This window comes from Chrysemys picta, chromosome 11 (genome assembly GCF_011386835.1).
Source record: "Chrysemys picta bellii isolate R12L10 chromosome 11, ASM1138683v2, whole genome shotgun sequence".
Taxonomy (NCBI): domain Eukaryota; kingdom Metazoa; phylum Chordata; order Testudines; family Emydidae; genus Chrysemys; species Chrysemys picta.
The window spans coordinates 75,854,330-75,877,115 of NC_088801.1; the positions used below are offsets into that span (position 1 = coordinate 75,854,330).

Genomic DNA, 22,786 nt, shown 5'->3' on the forward strand with positions numbered 1-22,786 from the left:
TTTCCGCTGTACAGACAAGAGCAGCCTCTCACCCTGGAGAAGCCTATCTCCCTACTGCCCTGCAGCAGCCCCGAGGAGGGGTTTTCAAAGGCCTCAGGCAGCCCTTAACTGGACTCAGGTGTCCCTAGTTGACCTGAGGTAACCCCTTCTCAGCTTATAGGGCAGGGGTCGGCAACCTTCTGTACATGGCCCATCAAGGTAATCTGCTGGCAGGCCATGAGACATTTTGTTTACATTTACCGTCTGCACGCACGGCCTCCCACAGCAGTTCACTGTTCCCGAGAGCCGAGTAGCTGGGAGGTCTTCCTTCCACCTATGGAAGGCTAAAAGACTGCCTCTTTTCACCTCACCTCAGTGCACTTGCCCTAGTTCATACCCACCATTATAAAACATATGGTTTGGCCTTCTTCCCTGCTTCTCCTCACACTAAGGAGGGAATGCCTCAAAATGACAGAACGGGTCAGCAAGGGAAGATACGGAACAGGCCTATACCGCAGGAGAGAGTTGCCTCCTGGAGATGGTGGCGTCTGTATCCCTCCTGCCTTCCCTTGGGGGACCTGTCGAGGAGGATCATTTTAATTTATGCTGGGTGCTGCACACGACCCACACAGGTGAAAGCTACAGAGGGGATGTGTTTACTCCCAGCTCACCTGAGCCCAGGTATTTCTAACTAGAAATAAGCATTAATCAGGAATGAATTTGGCACAGAGACTCCTTTTCTTTCTTTCCTCTCTATGTCGCCTCTCCCCACAACTAACGTTAAGATCAACAGAAAAAAATCCACAACCTTACCAGAAAAGACAGAGAGCACCAAGGGCCTTCCTCTACAGTCCTGACTAGGAATTGAACTCAACACAGAAACCTGTGTGGCCATTCATTTCTAGGGGTCTTTTGGGTGTTGCTTGTAAGCCAGGCTGAAGAGAGTGGTTGGGACATTTGTTCCCTTCCACCAAAACATGAAGAACGTGTGCATCTATGTTTAGGCTACTGAACAGTTTGACTGTAAACCAATCATAGAATATCAGGTTTGGAAGGGACCTCAGGACCCCCTGTTCAAAGCAGGACCAATTCCCCAGGCAAATTTTTGCCGCAGATCCCTAAATGGTCCCCTCAAGGATTGAACTCATAACCCTGGGTTTAGCAAGCCCATGCTCAAACCACTGAGCTATCCCTCCCCCCATAGTAATCACCCAATGTGAGCTCAAACCCACAACCCTTAGATTAAGAGTCACGCTCTACTAACTGATCCAGCCAGGCTCTAAAAGCTAGCTGGGCTCAGTCTAAAATAATCGCTGGAAAGTGGGGAGCGAAATCAGCAGCACCAGACACCCAGACTTCCTTTGCAATACGACCGAGAACATACCCAAAGACAGACCACGCTGTGGGAAGGCACAGCTTTTAGAAAGCAAAGTCTATGAGACAAGCAGAACGCTCTAAGCTTTCAAACGTAGCTACCCCCTCACAAGAGCCCCGGAATAAGCCATTGTGTTTCATTCGCAACACTTTATGGAGAGGGGGACACAGAGGGAAAAGACTATTTTTGACCATTCTCTGAGGCACAAAATGCATATAGGGTTTATGTCTTAGTGAAGGGATAGCACTGAACAATACAAATAATTTAACATCAGGCCAAGTCCTCAATATGAATAAAGTTTAGTGCTAATAGGTTAAAAGGCTATTCAAGGTATTACAGATACTACACACAGACTGTTACTTTGAGAATATGCTATTAATATTATTGTCTAATATTAATATTAGTAGTAATTAACAGTATCATGCAGGTGACGTAAAAGAGTAAAATGGGTATAAGAAAAATTAGGGTAAAACTCACATCCGGGTGTGGAATTGCATATTGTCCCTGAATTGTATAGGCCTGCAAGAGGAAAAGATACGTCATTAGACTTGGATGTAGTGTCCATTTAAGCCCTATGCCTCAGCTGCAACTTTTATTCAAACTCCTTCCCCCTGTAATAGCCAATCGGGGAAGGGAGAGAAGCCCCTTACGATTTTTGGAAAAGTATTTTTTATGTATAAATGAAGCCAGACAAGGCATCCACCCCCACCCCATAAAGAACCCTATCATCACTGTTAAAACCGCGCCTCTCACAACTCTTGTCAGCACTGGTTTTTTGGACTGCCACTATAAAGCACTCAGCACCCCAGACTGCTGGCACACTGTTGACTTTCGCGTTACACAATGAGCATGCCTCTCTGCTTGAAATGATTTCTGTCACAGGGAGCAGCACTGCCCACTAAGCAACTCCAGAGCCGTCACTTAACAACACACAATTATAGCGAATGTACGTATGAGATCCCAAGCGCCTCTCTTTGGATTCCAGGGTCCTCATTTAGAGGTCAGCACTGGGATGTCACTGCAGAATTGCTGCACAGTCCTTACACCCAATGCACAAATTGCCCTGACGGTTTTTGATCAGTGGTACGCTTGGGAAGCTGGATAAATACAGAGCAGCAGCTGGCTAGCTTGGAAAATCCCTTGTCATGTGACCACCTCCAATCTCTCCAGTGTGAATCTGATTAAATAACTCTACGGTTATGAGTAGGGCCCTACCACATTCACAGTCCATTTTGATCAATTTCACAACCAGGGGCTTTTTTAATTGGTCAATTTTATGTTTTTAGCTGTTTAATCTGAAATTTCACAATGTCGTAATCATGGGGGTCCCAACCCACAAGGTACCAGGAAGTGGGTCTGATCCTGCCATTCCAGAGCTTCCATGCAAGGCAAGTCCTGACCCTTCCCAGCCTAGCAGGGACTCACAGTTAGGACCCCCCCCAGCTGGGGTGTTCCTAGGAGCAGGGGGATATTGGACCCATCTCCACAAGTCTCCTCCAGCTGCAGGAACCTCTGGGACTACAGCTTCCTGCAGCAGGGGGAGGCACTCCAAGGTGGGTGTGATCTCCCCCTGAGAATGAGAGGGGCCATGCAGGGGAAAGACAAGTCCTCTCCCTCCCCAGCCCAGCCAGGACTTGCAGCTAGGAGCCCCCTGACTGAGGCGCTCCCAGCAGCAAGGGGGAGATCAGATTTCATGGGGAAGGGCTAATTTCACGGTCTGTGACACATTTTTCAGGGCCGTGAAATTGGTAGGACCCTAGTTCTGAGGTTGCAGGAAAGGGCGCCATGTTGGGTGATCAGAATGCTGCTGTGTTTGTACTGAAGAGGTTCTATGTAGTCGGCATCACCGTATCACAGACGCCGAGACTGAGGTCTGGTCTACACTTACGGCACTGCAGCTGTGCCACTGCAGCGCTTAGTCATGACGCTACCTATGCTGAGGGGAGAGTTTCTCCGTCGGTGCAAGTACTCCACCTCCGGGAGAGGCAGTAGCCGGGTCACTGGGAGTTAGGACAGTGGTTTCCAAACCCCTGAGCGATGTCGTTATACCGACATACGTTTGCAGTGTAGACCAGGGCTGGGAGGTCACAACTATAGAAACATTTGAGTGGAAAGCAAATTAATGTATTCATCCCTGGATTCCATGCAACACATATCACGTGTGGTTCTTAGGGGTTACGCTGTCCATCTGTTCCATGTGTGTATCATAGAAGTTCCTTCTAGGAGTTGATGGGCATTCTACATGCTGTGGAACTGAGACCATTACAAGTCAGGCAGGGAGGCATTTAGGCCACATCTATGCTGCAATCGTGGAGGGGGAAGGTAGACATACCCGCGCTAGCTTTAATGTAGCTAGCTCACTAAAAATAGCAGTAAAGACATGGCAGCGTGGGCTGTACAAGCCCGCTTGGCCTCCCTGGGTACGTATCGTCATTGCTAGCCTCCACTGAAGCCCCCATCACGGCGTCCTTTTTAGCTTGCTAGCCAGATGAAAGCTAGTGCAGGTACTTCTGCCCAAGCCGTAAATCATACCATGCTGCAGAGACCGATCCTTAGAGAGAGGGTGGGCTGCGGGTTTGAATTTATTTCTGAGAACTTTTTTTCTTTTATCTAGAGACCATCCTTTCATGATAGTCCAACTTGAATTTAGAAGTTGCACAGCTGAACAGACAATGCAACTGCAAGCCTGAGTCACCTCTCGCGACCGGCCTGATCCCTCAGGGACCGGCCATCCGACAGGAGCTCAGCAACCACAAGTTAGGGCTGGGCCCTAGCTCTCTAATAGCTTGAACCATAATTGATAGAGCTAAATGGCTTTGTACTGGGGGTGTGCAAGTGACATCCTACAAACATCACCATCACTTAATATACAGCAGATATTTGGGAAGCCAGTATTAACCGGGGCTCTCAATTTGCCAGCGTGCTGCTACACTTATGGCCGGAGCATGAGATGTGCGCAGAATATACAACAGTAAACGGCACCAACTACTTCCCTTTTCCCCCTGTCCATGGCCTATACTCCTACCCAGAATTGATCATTCTGAAATAGCCGTTCTTCCTCCAGACAGAATTTCCATCTGTCAGTCGGAGTTTAGCCAAAGGAAGGTTTCCTCTGGCAGAACTGAATCCTTTAGTCATATTCATCTACCCATCAAAACATTATGGCTGGGATTTGCAAAGCCACGTAAGAGATTTGGACATCCAATTTCTCTTACAGTTAGCGGGAACTGGACATCCAAACCCCACGTGTGGCGTTGAAAATCTCAGCCCATAGACATGCTAACACTACAAAGCAGGGTATTTACAGAAAGAAAAATAATTCAGTCCAGGATCTGTGGCTGGTGTAGGGAAAAGGGGGCTAAGGAAATGTCTCTGTCCTTGGTACTGACTTCAACAGACAGCGATTTCCCCCTCCTGGCCACTACAGATGAATTGTCTCTATCCACTGTCCAAAAGGGACATAGCAACAGTCACCGAAACAGCACCTTTGTGCAGAGTGAGTGTGATTTGCTTCTCAGGTCTGACAAAGGGTTTGCTGAGCCCTGCAGCTCAGCATCTTGGAAGAGTTTGTTTAGAAAGAAACACTCAAGTCAGTGACAGAATGGTCTGTAATGTGTAGAATGAGCAACGAAAGGCCCAATTCTGTTTTACATCATTGATGGTGTAAGTGAGCCCAGAATCAGACCCTAAAACCTTCAGTTATTTAGGTGTTTGTGATGTCATCATTAGCTTTCGCAGGGGTAACGCAAAATCCTGCTCTCGGGTCTTAGAAAGTGAGAAATATTTTGTTTACAATTATAAAATGTCCAGTATTTATACACTTTTAATCTGTACATACATTATGTTACATTAGGGTGAAATGTACCCCGGGCAGAGATGCAGCAAAAGTCCAGTGTGCCGTTTATGTCTCACTTATGCCCTCAAAATAGAGCGTAAGTGGCATTTAAGTGGCATGTAGGCCTTGTGGTGGCTCTCTACATTGTGGTGAATTTCACCCGCTGTAATTCAGGGTTTGGTGTTTTCTAGGTATCTTGTCTCTTCAGCAAAGTTTTGCAACAATCCTTTAACAAACTCTTTTTAACACTTTGAAAATAAGCATTATTGTCTGCCAACAGCTGTAAAGCAGATGTCCCAGTGCTAAGGAGTTTATTGGGTAGTAATACACAGCTGATTCATTAAAACATTTTTCAGATGATTCCAAAATAAATGGCATAAAGGATGGATAACACTTTGTAAAGGGAGAGTAAAGACAGCAAAGAAGAGGAAAGTCTCGTAACCTTTGAAAAGTTACATCCCTCTTTGCAAACAACAAGCTGTTTGGCTCAGTCATATCCTGAGCTTGGTGGGGTGAAGATCAATAACAAGTGTAGAGAAATCGGACACAAAAGCCAATTCAGTGTTTTCTTGCCATCAACAATTCTATTCTCTGATTCTTAGAACATTGACAAAGATAAGGTGGGTGAGGTAATATCTTTTACTCGCATTATACATGTCCAGTCTCCAAAGGGTTAAATTCCCATTGCCAAATCTTTCACTCCCTGGGCTGTATTCACACACGGTATAGTAATAGAAAGGAAAACAGAGTGAGGATGTTCTCTAAATTGTTCAATTTTTCCTTTAAATTTCCATTTGATATTTTGCTTTGATTTTTTTTTAAATGGTCAGGCTCTGAACATAGTTCATTGGTGGACACGCTGGTCAGCTCCTAATTACAAATCAGGTCCAAAAAGATCAGTAGTCTACACACTTATTTCTAATGGGGACTCGATAACTAGAGATGTTGAAATGAAAAATGGTCCAATAAGCATAACCTTAAATAATGTCCAAAATAAACAGCCCAACCCTTGAGGCTATTCTGTGATACCTTTCGATGATTACATCCAGAATTAGCCACAGATAGGACGGTGTCTTGGACAGATGCAAATCAACTTTCTTAACAAATAAACTGGACACAGTAGTTGTTTTTAAAAAGTCAACATTTCCCAACAGAGACTTTAGAGATATTGCCAATCCAAAGCACATGGAAAAACCCCAGAGTGCTAATTGTAAGAAAACACTGATATTTTAATGGGAACCACTGTAAATATATTTGAAAATACTGGAGTTTTACTACAAGTCAAAATGCACCTTCAGTTGATCTACACGCAAATTCCCATCGCCCATGGACCTGGTCCACATGTAGTTTTCTCAAACACCTCCCTTCTGCTGCCATGTGGCATACCAGTGACCCAAAGGGACACACTGCTTGGAGCCCTCCATTGCTTTGACGCTGGAGGTCTCATGCAATCAGTCAGGTGTGGGGCCTTCCCTCCCCTGGAGAGACAGGGGGTATGGCCTAAACTGTGCCATCTGCACAGAGGGCCGGGATCTGTGAGCGGCTCCTGAAAGAGCCACGTCGCCAGGGCTCAGAGGTGGGGGTGGCTCTTGGAAGCATGGAGGGGGAAGCTGTGCATTAGTTGCTGAAGGTGCAGTGTGCACTAACCTGTACTACCTCAGTGCTGGGGAGCAGTGGAATCTACAGGGCCCAGCCAGCCCCTAGCCCTGCTCCCTGCTAACCCATAGAGCCTTCCTTTGCACAGTCCCTACAGAGGGGCTCCCAAAGGATCCGGAGCATGTTGTGGAAGCGGCACTCCCTTCTTCCCCTTCTCTCCATCCAGGATCAGAGCTACCAAGTTCTGCTCAACTCCATGGGTGACATCTCACCAGGAATGGTCACTGACTCCCCTCAGGGTGCCCCAGGGCCCAGGGCCGCTCTGGCAAGGAGGCAGGAGCACTCCCTCTCTGCACAGGAAGTTGGGTTGGGCAGATGCATGAGCAGCTGGGGAATGGGAATTCAGAAGTGACTGGGGACCTTGGAAAAGTCAGTGGGGTCCAGAGCATTTCAGGGAGTCAGGGTCAGAGTGTGGCAGACTGGGTTCACTGAGTCATTGCGAGTGGGGTGGAGAGAAAGCACTGGTGGAGCCTGAGGCTGGTGGGGGTTCCTGGTGGAATGGGAGACCCTGAGACTGTTGGGGGGTATTGGGGATAGAACAGCCTGAAGTGGAGAGGGGGGGAGAGCCTCAGCAGTTGGTGGGATTGCTGGTGGGTGGCAGCCTGAGGCTGTTGGAGGATTGTTGGGGGGATGGAACTGCCTGAGGTGAGTGGGGTGTGACAGAGCCTCAGGCAGTTGGAGGGTTGTTGGGGGGAGGGAACAGCCTGAGGTGGGGGTGTGGGTGTGGCAGAGCCTGAGGCTGTTGGAGGATTGTTGGGGGGATGGAACAGCCTGAGGTGAGGGGTGTGGGGTGTGGCAGAGCCTGAGGCTGTTGGAGGGTTGTTGGGGGGGTGGAACAGCCTGAGGTGGGGGTGTGGGTGTGGCAGAGCCTGAGGCTGTTGGAGGGTTGTTGGGGGGGTGGAACAGCCTGAGGTGGGGGTGTGGGGTGTGGCAGAGCCTGAGGCTGTTGGAGGGTTGTTGGGGGGATGGAACAGCCTGAGGTGGGGGTGTGGGGTGTGGCAGAGCCTGAGGCTGTTGGAGGATTGTTGGGGGGATGGAACAGCCTGAGGTGAGGGGTGTGGGGTGTGGCAGAGCCTGAGGCTGTTGGAGGGTTGTTGGGGGGGTGGAACAGCCTGAGGTGGGGGTGTGGGTGTGGCAGAGCCTGAGGCTGTTGGAGGGTTGTTGGGGGGGTGGAACAGCCTGAGGTGGGGGTGTGGGGTGTGGCAGAGCCTGAGGCTGTTGGAGGGTTGTTGGGGGGATGGAACAGCCTGAGGTGGGGGTGTGGGGTGTGGCAGAGCCTGAGGCTGTTGGAGGGTTGTTGGGGGGATGGAACAGCCTGAGGTGGGGGTGTGGGGTGTGGCAGAGCCTGAGGCTGTTGGAGGGTTGTTGGGAGGATGGAACAGCCTGAGATGGGTGGGGTGTGGCAGAGCCTCAGGCAGTTGGGGGGATTGTTGGGGAAGCGATGGGGGGCAGTACCTGTGCCAGGAACTGTAGCTGGGGATGATGAACTGGAAACTGCCTGCGGGGGTGAGGTTACATGGGAGTGTGGCACTGAACGCCTGACACCCCTCAACTCTGCTGTATACATGGGGAGATCTGAGGCAGCTGGGGGCATTTTCCCCTGTACATTTGTTCTTCCAGTCCCAGGACAGGGCACTTGCCCCTTTCTGAGGCAGAGCCCTTGCAACTAATGGCATCTTATGCAGAGTAGCTAAGGAGTTTTTCTTTATACAGCCAATGAGGATTTCTGACCTCTAGCGCCCCACTTCTTTCCTTGAAATAAACCTCTGCTCAAGACACCAGAAATTTAACAGCAGGGGGAAGTTCCTTCCATCTTACTCTCCCTTTTGAGAAGATACAGTTCACTCCACAGCTGGACCCAAAGCTCTTCTGCAGGACTGCTGCTCAGAGGACAGTGATACACTCGATTTAGCAAGCTTTTGGTGACTGGTTAAAAAGTCAGATGCTAAGTCTGCATTCTGCTGTGTGTCCTTACCATGTGCTCCCATACTTGGTTTGCATTTCTGCTACCAATTATGGGCTGGGGGAACAACATGCTTTAAACAGGGTTGTCTTGGAAGGCACATAGATGTTTAGCTACCATAAAGATATAAATTGGCTACTAATGCCCATTTTTCCAAGGGCACACATTGGAGTGGCTCCATTTTTGAGCTCTAAATGGAGAGAACTGGGGCCTGACTTCCAGGACTCCCCTGGAAGTCAATGGCACCTGCAGGTGCTCATCCCTTCTGAAAATCAGGCTTGAGTGTTTCAAATTGGGCACTGACTCACTCAGGCACCCAAAAGGATGTTTTGGGAATTTTTGGCCACATATTTTTCTGTTTGCTATCATTGTGGTTTGAAGGGAAATTACTGGAGACTGGGAGAATTCCCATCCTAATTTGCTTCTTAGATACAACAATGATGAATCCTATAGAAAACAGAGATTTTATTGGAGACAATTAGATTAGACAGATGACATAAGTGTAAGAATGTCATTGCAAGCTGGACCCTGAACTTCAGAATAGGGCTACCTACACATCTGGAAATGCCCTGAGCACTTAAGCCCTCTCTCTACAAAGTTGCTAGGGTTTAATTCAGATTGGTTTTATAAGGCAGTTGCAAACCAATTTCAGGGTTTCCATCCAGAGGTTTGTACTGGTTTAACTAAACTGATTTTTTAAATGACTTCAGCTAAACTGGTGCAACGAGGTGTTTAGAGCAGCCCCCTCAAGCCAGCTCCAGCCCTAAGGAATGATGTGTAATAAATATGGCAATGTAGGTCTCACAGGGGCCTCGCTGACAGTCACTTCCACGCTTGAGGAGTAATGAGAAATCACAACGCTAGAGGAGAGATGGGGACGCTAACATTTACTTCACATTTTATATCAGTTTTTAAAATTCATGTAATGCTTGATCTATGTTTGATTTTAAAAAATGTGCATTGATTATCTTAAGCAAAAAGCAGTGCCAGCAACCAAGAATTCAGACTCTGCAAATCTCCGGCAAGCCAATGTGGGCGAGTGCCACGAAAGGCACTAGTCACTACGGAAAAGAAAGTGCGGCTTCACTTTCAAAGGGTTATTATAAACACATTCAAAGTTCCTTAATTGTGGGCCAGACTCTGCCCTGATTTACAGGCAGTAAAGCCAATGCAATACTGCCTGTTATTTTTCAGTCCCTCCATTAAAAGCAATGGTGATTGTGTAGTAACAAACATTACTGGTACAGCATTATCCTCCGCTAACGGTGTTAAAAATGTGCAACACCTCCCTGGATTGTGGGCTTTAATAAAAGGCACAACTCAGGCAAAACTTTAATGAGAGGGTTGTGTAAATAAGGACTTAGTACCCAAGGGGCTGAGTTTTCTCTGGGAAGCGCTGAGCCCCCTAGCTCCAAGTCCAGTCCTACTGCTACCAAAGTGATGGTTAATTAGAGCTGTGGGAAACTTTCTGAGTGAAAGTGAAACTACTGGAAGTGAGAAAGCTTTTGGAGTCCTCTGAGAAAATATTAACTGGCCTATCATCATATGAAAAACTAATTTTCACTAGAAAATAGGAAAATGTCAGTGAAAAAGGCTTCATTTTTATGCATCTAAAGGTGAAATGTTGCTCAAAACTGAGCAGAATATAAGAAAAATAAAGCGAAAGTTCCAGCAAAGATGGGGCTGCAGCAAAAACATGCCAACGTGTGATGTTTTACATCACAAGTGGTATTTTAACTGTGGGTAAGCATCCCAAACCAACTAGTGAAAAGCATTCCCATTCCTCACAGCACGAAGGGATCGATCCGGCAAGGTGCTCAGTTCTCCGAGACAAACCCAGCACAGCACTTCAGCATGTGTTGAATATCCACGTGTTAAGGTTCTTTCTTGGATCAGGACTAGAGCGCCCAGCACCTTATCTTGCAGACTCAAGCCCCAAATGTGGGGAGGAGCATGTTCCAAACTGAGTGCTGCCTGCCTGCTAAGAATGTTCAGTGGTTTCCGAGAATGCAAGACAGCATGTAAGTGGATTGTAAAATTCACTTCTATTCCCAGCAGTTTGACTGGAGGAAGAATTTTTCATACTCTCCTCCCATGGATGGAGCAACTAAGCCAGGTATTCAGGAAAATTAACCAAGAGCAGTTTAGCAGAGAGCTTTCAGTCCAGCTGCTTTGGCACAATATGAATGGGATGAAACCATGCAAGTGAGAAGGCGAGAAAACCTGAGTGCACTAACAGGCAGCGGCTGGTGCTGCAGTAAAAGGCTGAGGTTGGCAGTGGAGGCCGCAAGCGGGTCGGCTCTTACCTGACCACCTGCAAAAATGACAGGGGTGGAGGCGGGCTTTGGGCGATAGGGAATGGTGGCACCTTTCGGTGGGGACTAGGAAAAGGGACAAGGAGAGGGAGAGAGAACATTAGAACAGCTTTCCTGAAACATCAGTAAAAAGAAAGTTAGAAAGCAACCAACCCAACACAGGTCATGGACACCACAAGGCACATGAATTCTATTAGATTGTCCTTGTCCCGCAGAGATTCCTTCAATAACTTTAACAGAAACGTTGGGACTGGGCGACTATCATTTCCAAATGATAGGAGACAAGGGAAATAGTCATATGAACGGGGGAGAAAGTCCTTAAATTAAATGAGATGAGGCTTCTCAGCAATTCCCTTTCCTATGGGCTTTACTCCAATGAACCTTCTCAGCTTAATCTATTTCACTCTCCTACACTCATCACCATACACACTGTAGATACTTATTTTTCTGCTAATCTACATTCATAATTTACCAGGCTTTTGTGCATGAGAGAACATCCTAGCAGTACCACCCTCAAACTCTCATTGAAGACACATGTATCCAGAGACAAGTGGCAATAGCAGGATGTGCTGGCTATGGGATATGCAGTGGGGTTGCTAGGGAGATAACTTGTTAGGAATACATATAGAGAAGTTTTCTTCATATCGTAGCCTTTGTTACCATCATCAAGCTATGTTGTACATATCAACAGCTGATTACAGCATCGCATCGGTGATGGCAGGTGTTGGATGTGATGCTGTGGCACTATTGTAGAGCACAATACACTATAGGTGTGTTGGAGGGAAATTAGAAAGAGTGAGAAGATTGTACAACAGATTGACCATCTTTGTCTTCTCCACTTAAAAAAATGCGGATAGGCCACCAGTGCTGCTGATCCCACTTTTAATCTTATGAACCTTGCAACCATTGCAATGTCTTTGGGGCAGTGACTGTCTGGTTACTATATATCTACACAGGGCAGTGCAGGGCTGTAGTGGAATGGGGTCTGCTATGTGGTGCAGTAGCAATAATAATAATAATAAAGAGCTGGTGAATGTAATATACAAACCCAGGGCAGCTTACAAACTATTGTCACACAAAGGCTTGGGAATGACCCTGCCTCTCCACTGAGCTCTATATCTTAGAAGAAAAGCATTTTAGTATAAACCTGCAAATCAGAAATGATGTTTATTACACTCAGTGGTAAGTGATTTCCTTGTTTCCTGGTTTAGACAGGAAATGGCATACAGCTATAGTGACCCCTTTCCAGGATGTTACTGTACTTACGAAAGGGATCACGCTGGGGGCATGGGAGATTCAAGTCCTTTGCTTATCCACAGAATAGGGACAGCCCAAGCAGCAATTATGCAAGCTGCACACACAGGAACTCCAACAATGTGCTGGTGGAACAAGTGAGCAGTGACTGAAGAGCCACCATGTAGCCATATGCTGTTGGGAGGGTTCTCCCCACACACACCCTCTCTGTCTTTTCATCCTGCCACAAGTCAGTGCCATTGGCCAATTCAGTCTCCTGCTTCAGCCTGACCTGCCTGTTGTGAAGGCCATGCAAGAGCTGTATTCTGTGACTATTGCTCTTAACAGTGTTTGTGAGAGGTGTGTGCGGAGTTCTGTCGGAGAACCAAATCATTGTTAATGCATGAAAGAAATCTTGCGAAAGCCTCTTCCTATGAGTTTTCAGACTGAAATGTTTGGATCCGTATCCCTTATTGTTTATATTCTATACAATACGCATTGTAACTACACACACAACTACTCTCCGCAGAACGCACGGCATATACAATCAGTATGAGCATCAAGAACCTCCCAATAAATATTAACACACAGAAGAACTGTGTGATCAAATCCCCCAAATGAACTACAGTATTTCAAGGCTCTATATTCACAAGTCTGCTTTCTCTCGTACTGCATTAACAACACGGGGAAATGAGAATGTCACTGGGTAAGTAACAGAAAGGTGACAGGATTGTAGTGAAAGCCATTGTAAAGCTTTACAATAATTATCGATACTTCGGCTCAGAGACCTATCTCCCATTTTGACCCAGGCTTCCCATTTGCCTCTACTGCCACAATGGGCACTGAATTCTGCATCTCCAAACAGGTACCTGGTGTTGCAAACCTGCCCATCACTGGTGCAGCCCTGCCTGTGGTTACTGCTGATCCAAACCCACCTCTGCCAAAATCCTTCTCCCAACCTCCTTCCTCTCCCAACTTCCCTTGCTAAGAACTCCCCAGACTCCAGTGTGCAGAAGGCTGATTCCTGCCTTCTCTCACATACTAAATACAGTGACCATATCGCTCCGGTGCTCAGACAATACCGCTGCCCCATTCATTTCAGGATCCAGTTCAAAATGATCTTCCGAGTTTTTCAAACGCTCCACGGTCTTGCTCCAGCTCATGTCACAGATCTTATTTCTCTCTATGCCCTTCCCACTCCCCTTGCTTTTCTAGCACTGAGCCATCTGTGTCCCACCGCACAAGCTCTTCAGCCTAAGGGAGAGAGCCTACGGCCTCCTCATTTCGAAAGCAACCTTCTTGTGACTCTACTGCGGACTGCCCCTCCATCTCATTTCAAATCTCAAGAGAAAATATCATATTTCACTTATCAGTTAAGTTAGAGTTCAGCCCCAGACTCCATAACTAGTAAATGAACAGAGTGCAGGGCTGGCCAAGAACACATATGAGGGTTTTAAAATAAAGGTACCAGGAAACATCTATGATCCAGTAACTGAGGGTGAACAATAACATCAATAGCTATTCCAGGGTTTTGACTGTAGTTTGGTTGTTGATAGCTTTTCCTATATACTTTACCCCCATTGTTACAGACTGTACCTCCAGCATCACCACACAGATCTGTTTGACACACTGGATAATTGCATCGGGGGTCCCCGAAATTGTCACTGCCCGCTCTGTGGAGTTGGGCAGCATGTCCCCCGCCACTTGAACCTGAGCACCTGTTGACTGGAGAAAGCAGGAAGAGAGAGAGAGAGAGAGAGAGAGAGAGAATAGCAAAGTTGAATGCACAGCAGCTGTAACAATGAAAACACCTAATCGTCCCTTCCTTTGTAGTCAGCTGCAACTTCAATGTGCTCGTTTTTTGGTGCGTTAGACCCTGGTTAAGAATTGCTTGCTTTGCAAACATTACATGACAATCACCCTCCCTCCTCTTGCCACGCCATGTACACAGGGAATATGTCAGTCTTCAAGGCCTGCAGAAGTCAAATGTAATGCCATGCCAGTGCTGGCAGGAGCCCGTGTCAGTTACATGCTGGGATCCTTAGGAAATCAAAAGTCCCAGTTTAACATTTCTGAGTCAGCTGCCGGTGGCAGGCATTTTGCTGGAGGTGACACCATTTGTGAAGCTGGCTGCATGTGGATACCCACTGCAGCGGCTGCAAAGTCAGTTTCCATTCTCACTTGAGTTAAATGTAGCTTTTAAACGGTGCACTTACAACGGAGGTTTAGGAAAAGGGTCTGCCTTACCTCCCTGATTTCCTTAATCTTGGAGCCTCCTTTGCCAATCAGTGACCCACACTGGCTAGCAGGCACGACCAACCTCAATGTTACTGGCGGTTTACTGGTAGCAGTGCTGTTACTCATTGAGTTGATTATGTCCTTGGGAAGGGGAAAAATAAAACTGGCTTTATTATTCTGCCATACACACCCTGTCCCAACTGGTGAAAATATACAAGGAAGGGGACAGCTTAATCTTCCCTTAAATTGCACACAGGACCATATCGTGCTGTCAGAAACCAAAAGCACTGTCAGACAACTATTTCCATAGCTCATAATTATCTATCATAGGTGTCTGTCTGGTTCCAGTCACTGCTCTACACCCGTAGCTGTCCACAGACCGTTCCTCCCAGTTTGGTGGAGCCATCTGTGATACCTTCTTGACTAATATCTAAGGCATCTCTATTTCTGATGGATTAATCTGGTGCTCGTGAAAATGAGGAAAACATAGCATTGATATTATTCTTGTAAATCATAGAATCATAGGACTGGAAGGGACCTTGAGAGTTCACCCAGTCCAGTCCCCTGCACTCATGGCAGGACTAAGTATTATCCAGGGGTGGGCAAACTTTTTGGCCCGAGGTCCACATCTGGGTATGGAAATTGTATGGTGGGCCATGAATGCTCACAAAATTGGGGGTTGGGCTCTGGGATGGGGCCAGAAATGAGAAGTTCAGGGTGTGGGAGGGGGCTCTGGGCTGGGGCGGGGGGGGTTGGGGTGCAGGTGGGGGGGGTGAGGCTCCAGCGGGGGGTGCAGGTTCGGGGGTGCAGGAGGAGGCTGGGACCAAGGGGTTTGGAGGGCAGGACGGGGGATCAGGGCTGGGGCAGGGGTTCGGGGCACAGGAAGGGGTTGGGGTGCAGGCTCCAGGCAGTGCTTACCTCAAGCAGCTCCTAGAAGCAGCAGCATGTCCCCCCTCCAGCTCCTACACAGAGGTGCGGCCAGGTGGCTCTCTGCGCTGCCCCATCTGCAGGCACCGCCCCTGCAGCTCCCATTGGCCGTGGTTGCTGGCCAATTTGAGCTGTGGGAGCCACACGGAGCCATGGCATGCATGGAACAGGGCAAGCCCCTGACCCCGCTCCTCGGCTGGACCACCAAAGTGGGGCAAGCCCCGGACGCCGCTCCCCGGCAGGAGCTCGAGGGCCTGATTAAAATATCTGAAGGGCCAGATGCGGTCCCCGGGCCGTAGTTTGTCCACCCCTGATCTACAAAAACAACAAGGAGTCTGGTGGCACCTCAAAGACTAACAGATTTATTTGGGCATAAGCTTTCATAGGTAAAAATGCATAGCATCTGAAGAAGTGAGGTTTTTACCCACGAAAGCTTATGCCCAAATAAATCTGTTAGTCTTTAAGGTGCCACCAGACTCCTTGTTGTTTTTGTAGATACAGACTAACACGGCTACCCCTTGATACTTGCCACCCCTGATCTAGACCATCCCTGACAGGTGTTTGTCCAACCTGCTCTTAAAAACCTCCACTGATGGAGATTCCACAACCTCCCCAGGCAATTTATTCCAGTGCTTAACCACCCTGACAGTTAGGAAGTTTTTTCCTAATGTCCAACCTAAACCGCCCTTGCAGCAGTTTAAGTCCATTGCTTCTTGTCCTATCCTCAGAGGTTAAGAAGAACAATTTTTCTCCCTCCTCATTGTAACAACTTTTATGTACTTGAAAACTGTTATCATGTCCCTCCTCAGTCTTCTCTTTTCCAGACTAAACAAACCCAATTTTTTCAATCTTCCCTCATAAGTCATGTTTTCTAGACCTTTTATCATTTTTGTTCCTCTTCTCTGGACTTTCTCCAATTTGTCCACATCTTTCCTGAAATGTGACGCCCAGAACTGGACACAATACTCCACTTGAGGCCTAATCAGTGCAGAGTAGTGCAGAAGAATTACTTCTCGTGTCTTGCTTATAACACTCCTGCTAATACATCCCAGAACGATGTTCACTTTTTTTGCAACAATGTTCCACTGTCGATTCATATTTAGCTAGTGATCCAGTAAGACCCCCCCAGATCCCTTTCCACAGTACTCCTTTGTAGGCAGTCATTTCCCATTTTGTATGTGTGCAACTGATCATTCCTTCGTAAGTGGAGTACTTTGCATTTGTCCTCATTGGATTGCAACCTATTTACTTCAGATCATTTCTCCAGTTTGTCCAGATCATTTTGAATTTTAATTCTGTCCTCCAAAGCATTTGCAACCCCTCCCCGCTTGGTATCATCCACAAACTTTATAAGTGTACTCTCTATGCCATTATCTAAATCACGGGTGGGCAAACGTTTTGGCCCGAGGGCCACATCGGGGTTGTGAAATGGTATGGAGGGCCGGGTAGGGAAGGCTGTGCCTCCCCAAACAGCCTGGCCCCCGCCCCCTATACACTCCCTCCCACTTCCCACCCTGACTGCCTCCCTCAGAGCCCACAACCCATCCAACTCCCTGCTCCTTGTCCCCTGACCGTCCCCTCCTGAGACCGCCCCCCCAGAACCTCACCCCCTATCCAACCCACCCTGCTCCCTGTCCCCTGACTGCCCCAACCTCTATCCACACCCCCACCCCCGGCAGGCACCCCGGGACTGCCACGCCTATCCAACCCCCCCATTCCCTGTCTCTGACCGCCCCACCCAGAACCTCCACCTCATCCAACCACCCCCTGTCCCCTGACCGCCCCCCGGGTCTCCCCATCCCTAACTGCCCCCTGGGACTCCACCCCCTATCCAACTGCCCCCTGCTCTCTGTCCCCTGACTGCCCCCCACGACCCCCTGCCTCTTATCCAACCCCTCCGCTCCCCGCCCCCTTACCATGCCATGCCGCTCAGAGCAGCAGGATTGGCTTATTGGAAAGCCTGGGAGGTGGGCGGGCACAAGCCGTGCAGCCTGGCAGGAGCGGCGGGCCAGAGTGCTCCCCACGCGGCAGCGTGGCTGCGGGGGAGGGGCCGGGGGTTAGCCTCCCCGGCCGGGAGCTCAGGATGTGGTCCGCGGGCCATAGTTTGCCCACCTCTGATCTAAATCATTGATGAAGATATTGAACAGAACTGGACCCAGAACTGATCCCTGCGGACCCCACTTATTATGCCCTTCCGGCATGACTGTGAAGCACTGATAACTACTCTCCGGGAACGGTTTTCCTAGAGTTTTGCACCCACCTTATGATAGCTTCATCCAGGTTGCATTTCCCTAGTTTGTTTATGAGCAGGTCATGTGAGACAGTATCAAAAGCTTTACTAAAGTCAAGATACGCCACATCTACCGCTTTCCCCCTACCCACAAGGCTTGTTATCCTGTCAAAGAAAGCTATCAGGTTAGTTTGACATGATTTGGTTTTTACAAATCCATGCTGGGATTGTTATTTATCACCTTATTATCTTCTAGATGTTTGCAAATTGATTGCTTAATTATTTGCTCCATTATCTTTCCGGGTACAGAAGTTAAGCTGACTGGTCTGTAATTCCCCAGGTTGTTCTTATTTCCCTTTTTATAGATTGGCACTAGATTTGCCCTTTTCCAGTCTTCTGGAGTCTCTCCCGTCTTCCATGACTTTTCAAAGATAATCACTAGTGGCTCTGATATCTCCTCAGTCAGCTCCTTGAGTATTCTAGGATGCATTTCCTCAGGCCCTGGTGACTTGAAGACATCTAATTTGTCTAAGTAATTTTTAACTTGTTCTTTCCCTATTTTAGCTTCTGACCCGACCTGATTTTCACTGGCATTCACTATGTTAGATGTCCAATCACCACCAACCTTCTTCATGAAAACCGAAAATGCTCTATAAGTTCCCTCCACACAGCTCTGACCCAGCACCTCAATCCCTATCCAGAGCACTCGCAGAGCTGCTTTGGGAAATCGTGGGGCCATTTCGCTCACTCCCCGCGAATTGTAGTGCTCAAATATCATGTGAGCTGACTCCTTTTTCAAGTGTGTGAAAAGTCCATACAAGTTTGAAAATATTCCAATGAATGGAAGTGCGGTGTTCACACAGACTGAAAAGCCACCTGCATGACGATGAACTACGTGACTTTGGAACAAATTCACAAATTCCAAACCCAGAAGAGACCATTGTCATCATCGGGTCTGATCTCCTGTATAACACAGGCCACAGACATGCCCCAAAATAATTCCTTTTGTACTAGAGTAGATCTTTTAAATATTTAAAATTGCCAGTGATGAAGCATTCAGCACAGACCTTGGTAAATTGTTCCAATGGTTAATTACTATTACTGTTACAAATATACAACTTATTTCCAGTCTGAATTTGTCTAGCTTCAACTTCCAGCCATTGGGTTATTTTATAACTTTGTCTACTAGATTGAAGAGCCCATTTTCAAATATTTCTTCCCCATGTAGATACCTACAGACCATGATAAAGTCAACCCTTACCCTCCTCTTTGTTAAAGTAAATAGACAGAGCTCCTTGAGTCTATCACTATAAGACACATTCTACAATCCTTTAATCATTCTTATGGCTCTTCTCGGACCTCTCTCCAATTTACCAACATCCTTCCTGAATTGTGGGCACTAGAACTGGGCACAGGATTCCAGCAGCGGTTGCACTAGTGCCAAATGCAGAGGTAAAATAACCTCTCTCCCCCTACTCGAGATTCCCCTGTTTATGCATTCAAGGATTGCTTTAGTCCTTTTGGCCACAGCATCACACTGAGAGCTCGTGTTCAGCTGATTATCTACCAATCTTTTTCAGAGTCTCTGCTTCCCAGGATAGAGTCTTTCCTCATGTAAGACTCGTGTGACTCTATGATTTTTGTTGTTAGATGTATATGCACTTATTCCTGTGTATTTAGGCCACATTTTCTTAAACTCACCCTGTGTCTCATAAAAATAAAGTGCAGGATCTTCCAGGGCCATGAGATGAAACTCAACTCTTTCCTAGCTAGAGATGTAAATATTGAGTGGAAGGTTTTCTGTTGAACACTAGAAGAGATTTTGAATGCCGTACAGTGTTGGGAGTGAAGGCATATGTAGGCCTGATAGAAGCCTGAGGTAGATTTTAAGAGTCTGCTCTGATAACATTTAAGTATAAGCGTAAGTAGAGTAATCATCTTTGTGAGAACAAGAAAAGATAAAGTAACGAAAAATCTAGAAAAGATCGGTTTGAACTAGCATGACACCTCTACTGATAGGGGAGGAGAGTTAACATGGAAATGAGAGATTAATACATATAAGAAAAGGTAACAAAAAATTATAAATAAGTTTGTGTAACAAAGGGAGGTTGAAGCTGTATAGTCTGGTACTGGAGGCAACTGTCATGAGATCATTCTAATGAACTTCCCACTTGTAAGTAACTGATCACTACTTGCTGAGTGTTTTGCCTTAATAAATATTTGTTAGATCAGTCTGTTGAGCAAGTGAACCTCAATCCACATTCTGGTGAGCCAGCGCGTTTGCAGCTTGGGCTAACAGCCAATATCCCAGGGACCGCGACCTACAGGTACTCAGGGGTTTAAGGCATTTGTAAGGGACAATGGAGTCACTGGGGGGATATGTAGATAAGTATCTAGCCAGACATGGTGGGGTCCCCTTAAGGAGGTGGTCATCCTCACAAGCCAGAATCCGTGTCAAGTGGGGGCTAATCTGGTGGAAAGCAACTTTTTTGGCAACAAGTTTGCTAAGACAAGGGGAAAAGCCCTGGTTGTTCAGGGTTTGATCATAGTAGCCAGAGCTTTTGTGAAACAAAACGAAGCATTGAAACTAGAAAGCAGAAAATATAAAACTCAGCTCAAGGATATGCAAGAGGGGACAGACAAGAACAGAGAGACAAGGTCCCCGAGCTACGGGTACAGTGTGCTACACGTTCCAAGGCTTTCACTGAGACAGCCCAGGAATGAGTCTCCTAAGAAGCAGAATGGAGTTCTGCAAGCACAGCTAGCAGCAATGCAACTGGAGAATACAGACCGGGCAGGCGCTTTTCATCTGACAGGGAAACTTTTGGAAGGAGAAAGCATTGATGTGGACAGTGCTGTACTGTCTCAGGAGTCTCCACCTCCTTATAATCCACTTTTTGCTTCCTTGAGCAATCTGGATTCTAAAGCCCCCTACAGCTCTTGTCCCTGTGGAGCCTCTAATCACAGCCACAGCACAAAACAATCAGGGTGATACATGTACAGAGGTGAAGGCTAAAAACCTTTCACCACCAGAGATATCAGCCATAATAAAAAAAAATGGGCCCTTCTCCCAGGAGCAGGGCACAGAGGCAGTGTTAAAAGTGGCTTATGAAAACTAGTGAGCAGGTTGAATGTTGTGATCTGGCTAGAGGGGATTGGGAGAGAATTGTGCAGAAGGCAGTCAGCACTGGGGATTGGCTACGTATAGAGCTATGGGACAGTAGGAGTTCAGAGATTATCTGAGTTGTATTCAGGTCTGACGCAGCCATCACCACTGTCGGTGCTGAAAAATAGAAACCTGCAGAATATGATGGTTATAAATTGGCCATCAACAAGTTTAGGCTTGAAATTAGATGAAGGTTTCTAACCGTCAGAGGAGTGACGTTCTGGCACAGCCTCCGAAGGGGAGCAGTGGAGGCAAAAAACCTGGCAGTGGGGGCAAAAATACTAATTGGCTTCAAGACTGAGCTTGATAAGTTTGTGGGAGGGAAGGTATGATGGGACTACCTACAATGGTGGACTGGCCTCCTTCTGGCGCTGACAGGGAGGAGCCACTCAAAGCCCACTACCCATATTCATTTACACCAGCAACAGGGAGGACCACTTGCTGGCGCTCAGGGAGGTACTTACACGTTTGCTGGAGACTGGTTTAAAGGTTAACCCCAGTAAACTCCAATTGGTGCAACAAAGGGTTAAGTTTTGGGTGTCACCCTGGAGCAGGAGGTAGGTCCCTAGACCAGGATGAAGTTAGGGTAATACTGTCCCTACCTATCGCTGCTGAGGAGACGGCTCTGCATTCTGCATTCTGTTTTAGGCCTGACAAGGTTTTGCAGAGTTCATTACAGAGCCAGAGTTCATTACAGAGCTGGCTGCCCCATTGCAGGACCTGTTACTTAAATCTCAAGACTAGTCCTGGACTCACACACACACCTTGTGTGCCCTTAAAAATCAGTTGGCAACTGCTCCGGTGTTGGTAGCCCCATGATACAATTGGCACTTTAAGTTGTACACCCTGGGCAAGCACCGTGTTTGGGTGGCAGCTCTTACCCGGGAACGCCCTGGGAAGGACAGCCCTATTGCAGTATGCCTCCCGGCAATTGCAGGGCCCTGATCTGCAGTACGAGTGTGAAGAGAGCATGCTGTGCACTCCTTGGGCTCTTCAGAAATGTCGTTACATTGTGGGGGGTAGCAAGGTTAAAGCATGTTCAGTTCATGTGCCTTTATTATTGTTAGCTAAAGGACAGATTAAGGACGGGAATGTCTCCAGCATGGGAGTATCCAGATGGATGGCATCCCTCTTGGGGGATAGCCTAGAGTGGTTCCAACTGCATAATCCAGCCCCGCTTGTAGAAAGATTTCCAATCCCAGGAGAGTGTGAGGGGAGTGTACCAAGCCCCAACACAGAGACAATCTGACTGGGATTTTTCTAGCAAAAACCGATGCTGTCTTGGGTCCTGATGGCACTTGGGATTACCCCTCCACATACACTGATGGTTCCTCCTACTATGTAGCAGGAAAGCCGGTTACAGGTTTAGCCTTGATTTATACCAGACAGGGCCAACACAAACTGTTTTCATGCCAGGCTCCCTCAACTCAGTGTGCTGAAATTGCTGCAGTGGTTCAGAAGGCTATAGGAGGCCTGACGGTGGGGAGTGCTGGTGGCCAGGGAATTATATGCTCAGATTCAAACTGTGTGTGTAAGGCACTTAATGCTTTTCTTCCGTTCTGGAAAAGGAATGAGTGGAAAAGCAGTGACGGCAGGAGCATTAGCATGCAAGCTTGTGGAAGTCGTTGGATCGGGTGATGCAGGACAAGGGATTGACGGAGGTTTGGGTAGTGAAGGTTAAGACACATGCCAAGAGTGGAAAAACTAAAAGATGGAATTGTCTTAGCACGTGACCAGCATTCATCACCAAATTTGGTCTGCTGGTTGGATCATTAGCTTCCCCAGCCCTGGTATTCACGGGGAGTGCGATGTGAACACTTATCCATGCACATAGGACAGCAAAGGAAGTGGCCAAAAATGGAATTACAT

General features: G+C 47.4%; 1 protein-coding gene across 18 annotated transcripts in view; it reads right to left on the reverse strand.

Annotated features, from left to right (window-relative positions):
* The window catches only part of PCBP3 (poly(rC) binding protein 3), a 139,437-nt gene that overhangs the window by 47,312 nt on the left and 69,339 nt on the right, over nt 1–22,786 (reverse strand). For 8 of the 18 annotated variants that reach the window (XM_042854489.2, XM_042854488.2, XM_065562232.1 and 5 more), the window contains 4 exons: nt 14,604–14,735; nt 13,953–14,081; nt 11,046–11,189; nt 1,832–1,873 (listed from right to left, as the gene is read on the reverse strand). In XM_042854489.2, the coding sequence (XP_042710423.2) occupies nt 1,832–1,873; nt 11,046–11,189; nt 13,953–14,081; nt 14,604–14,735 (447 nt within the window). The remainder of the gene's footprint in view (nt 1–1,831; nt 1,874–11,045; nt 11,190–13,952; nt 14,082–14,603; nt 14,736–22,786) is intronic. The other 10 variants (XM_042854495.2, XM_042854494.2, XM_024111711.3 and 7 more) reach the window with 2 other exon arrangements.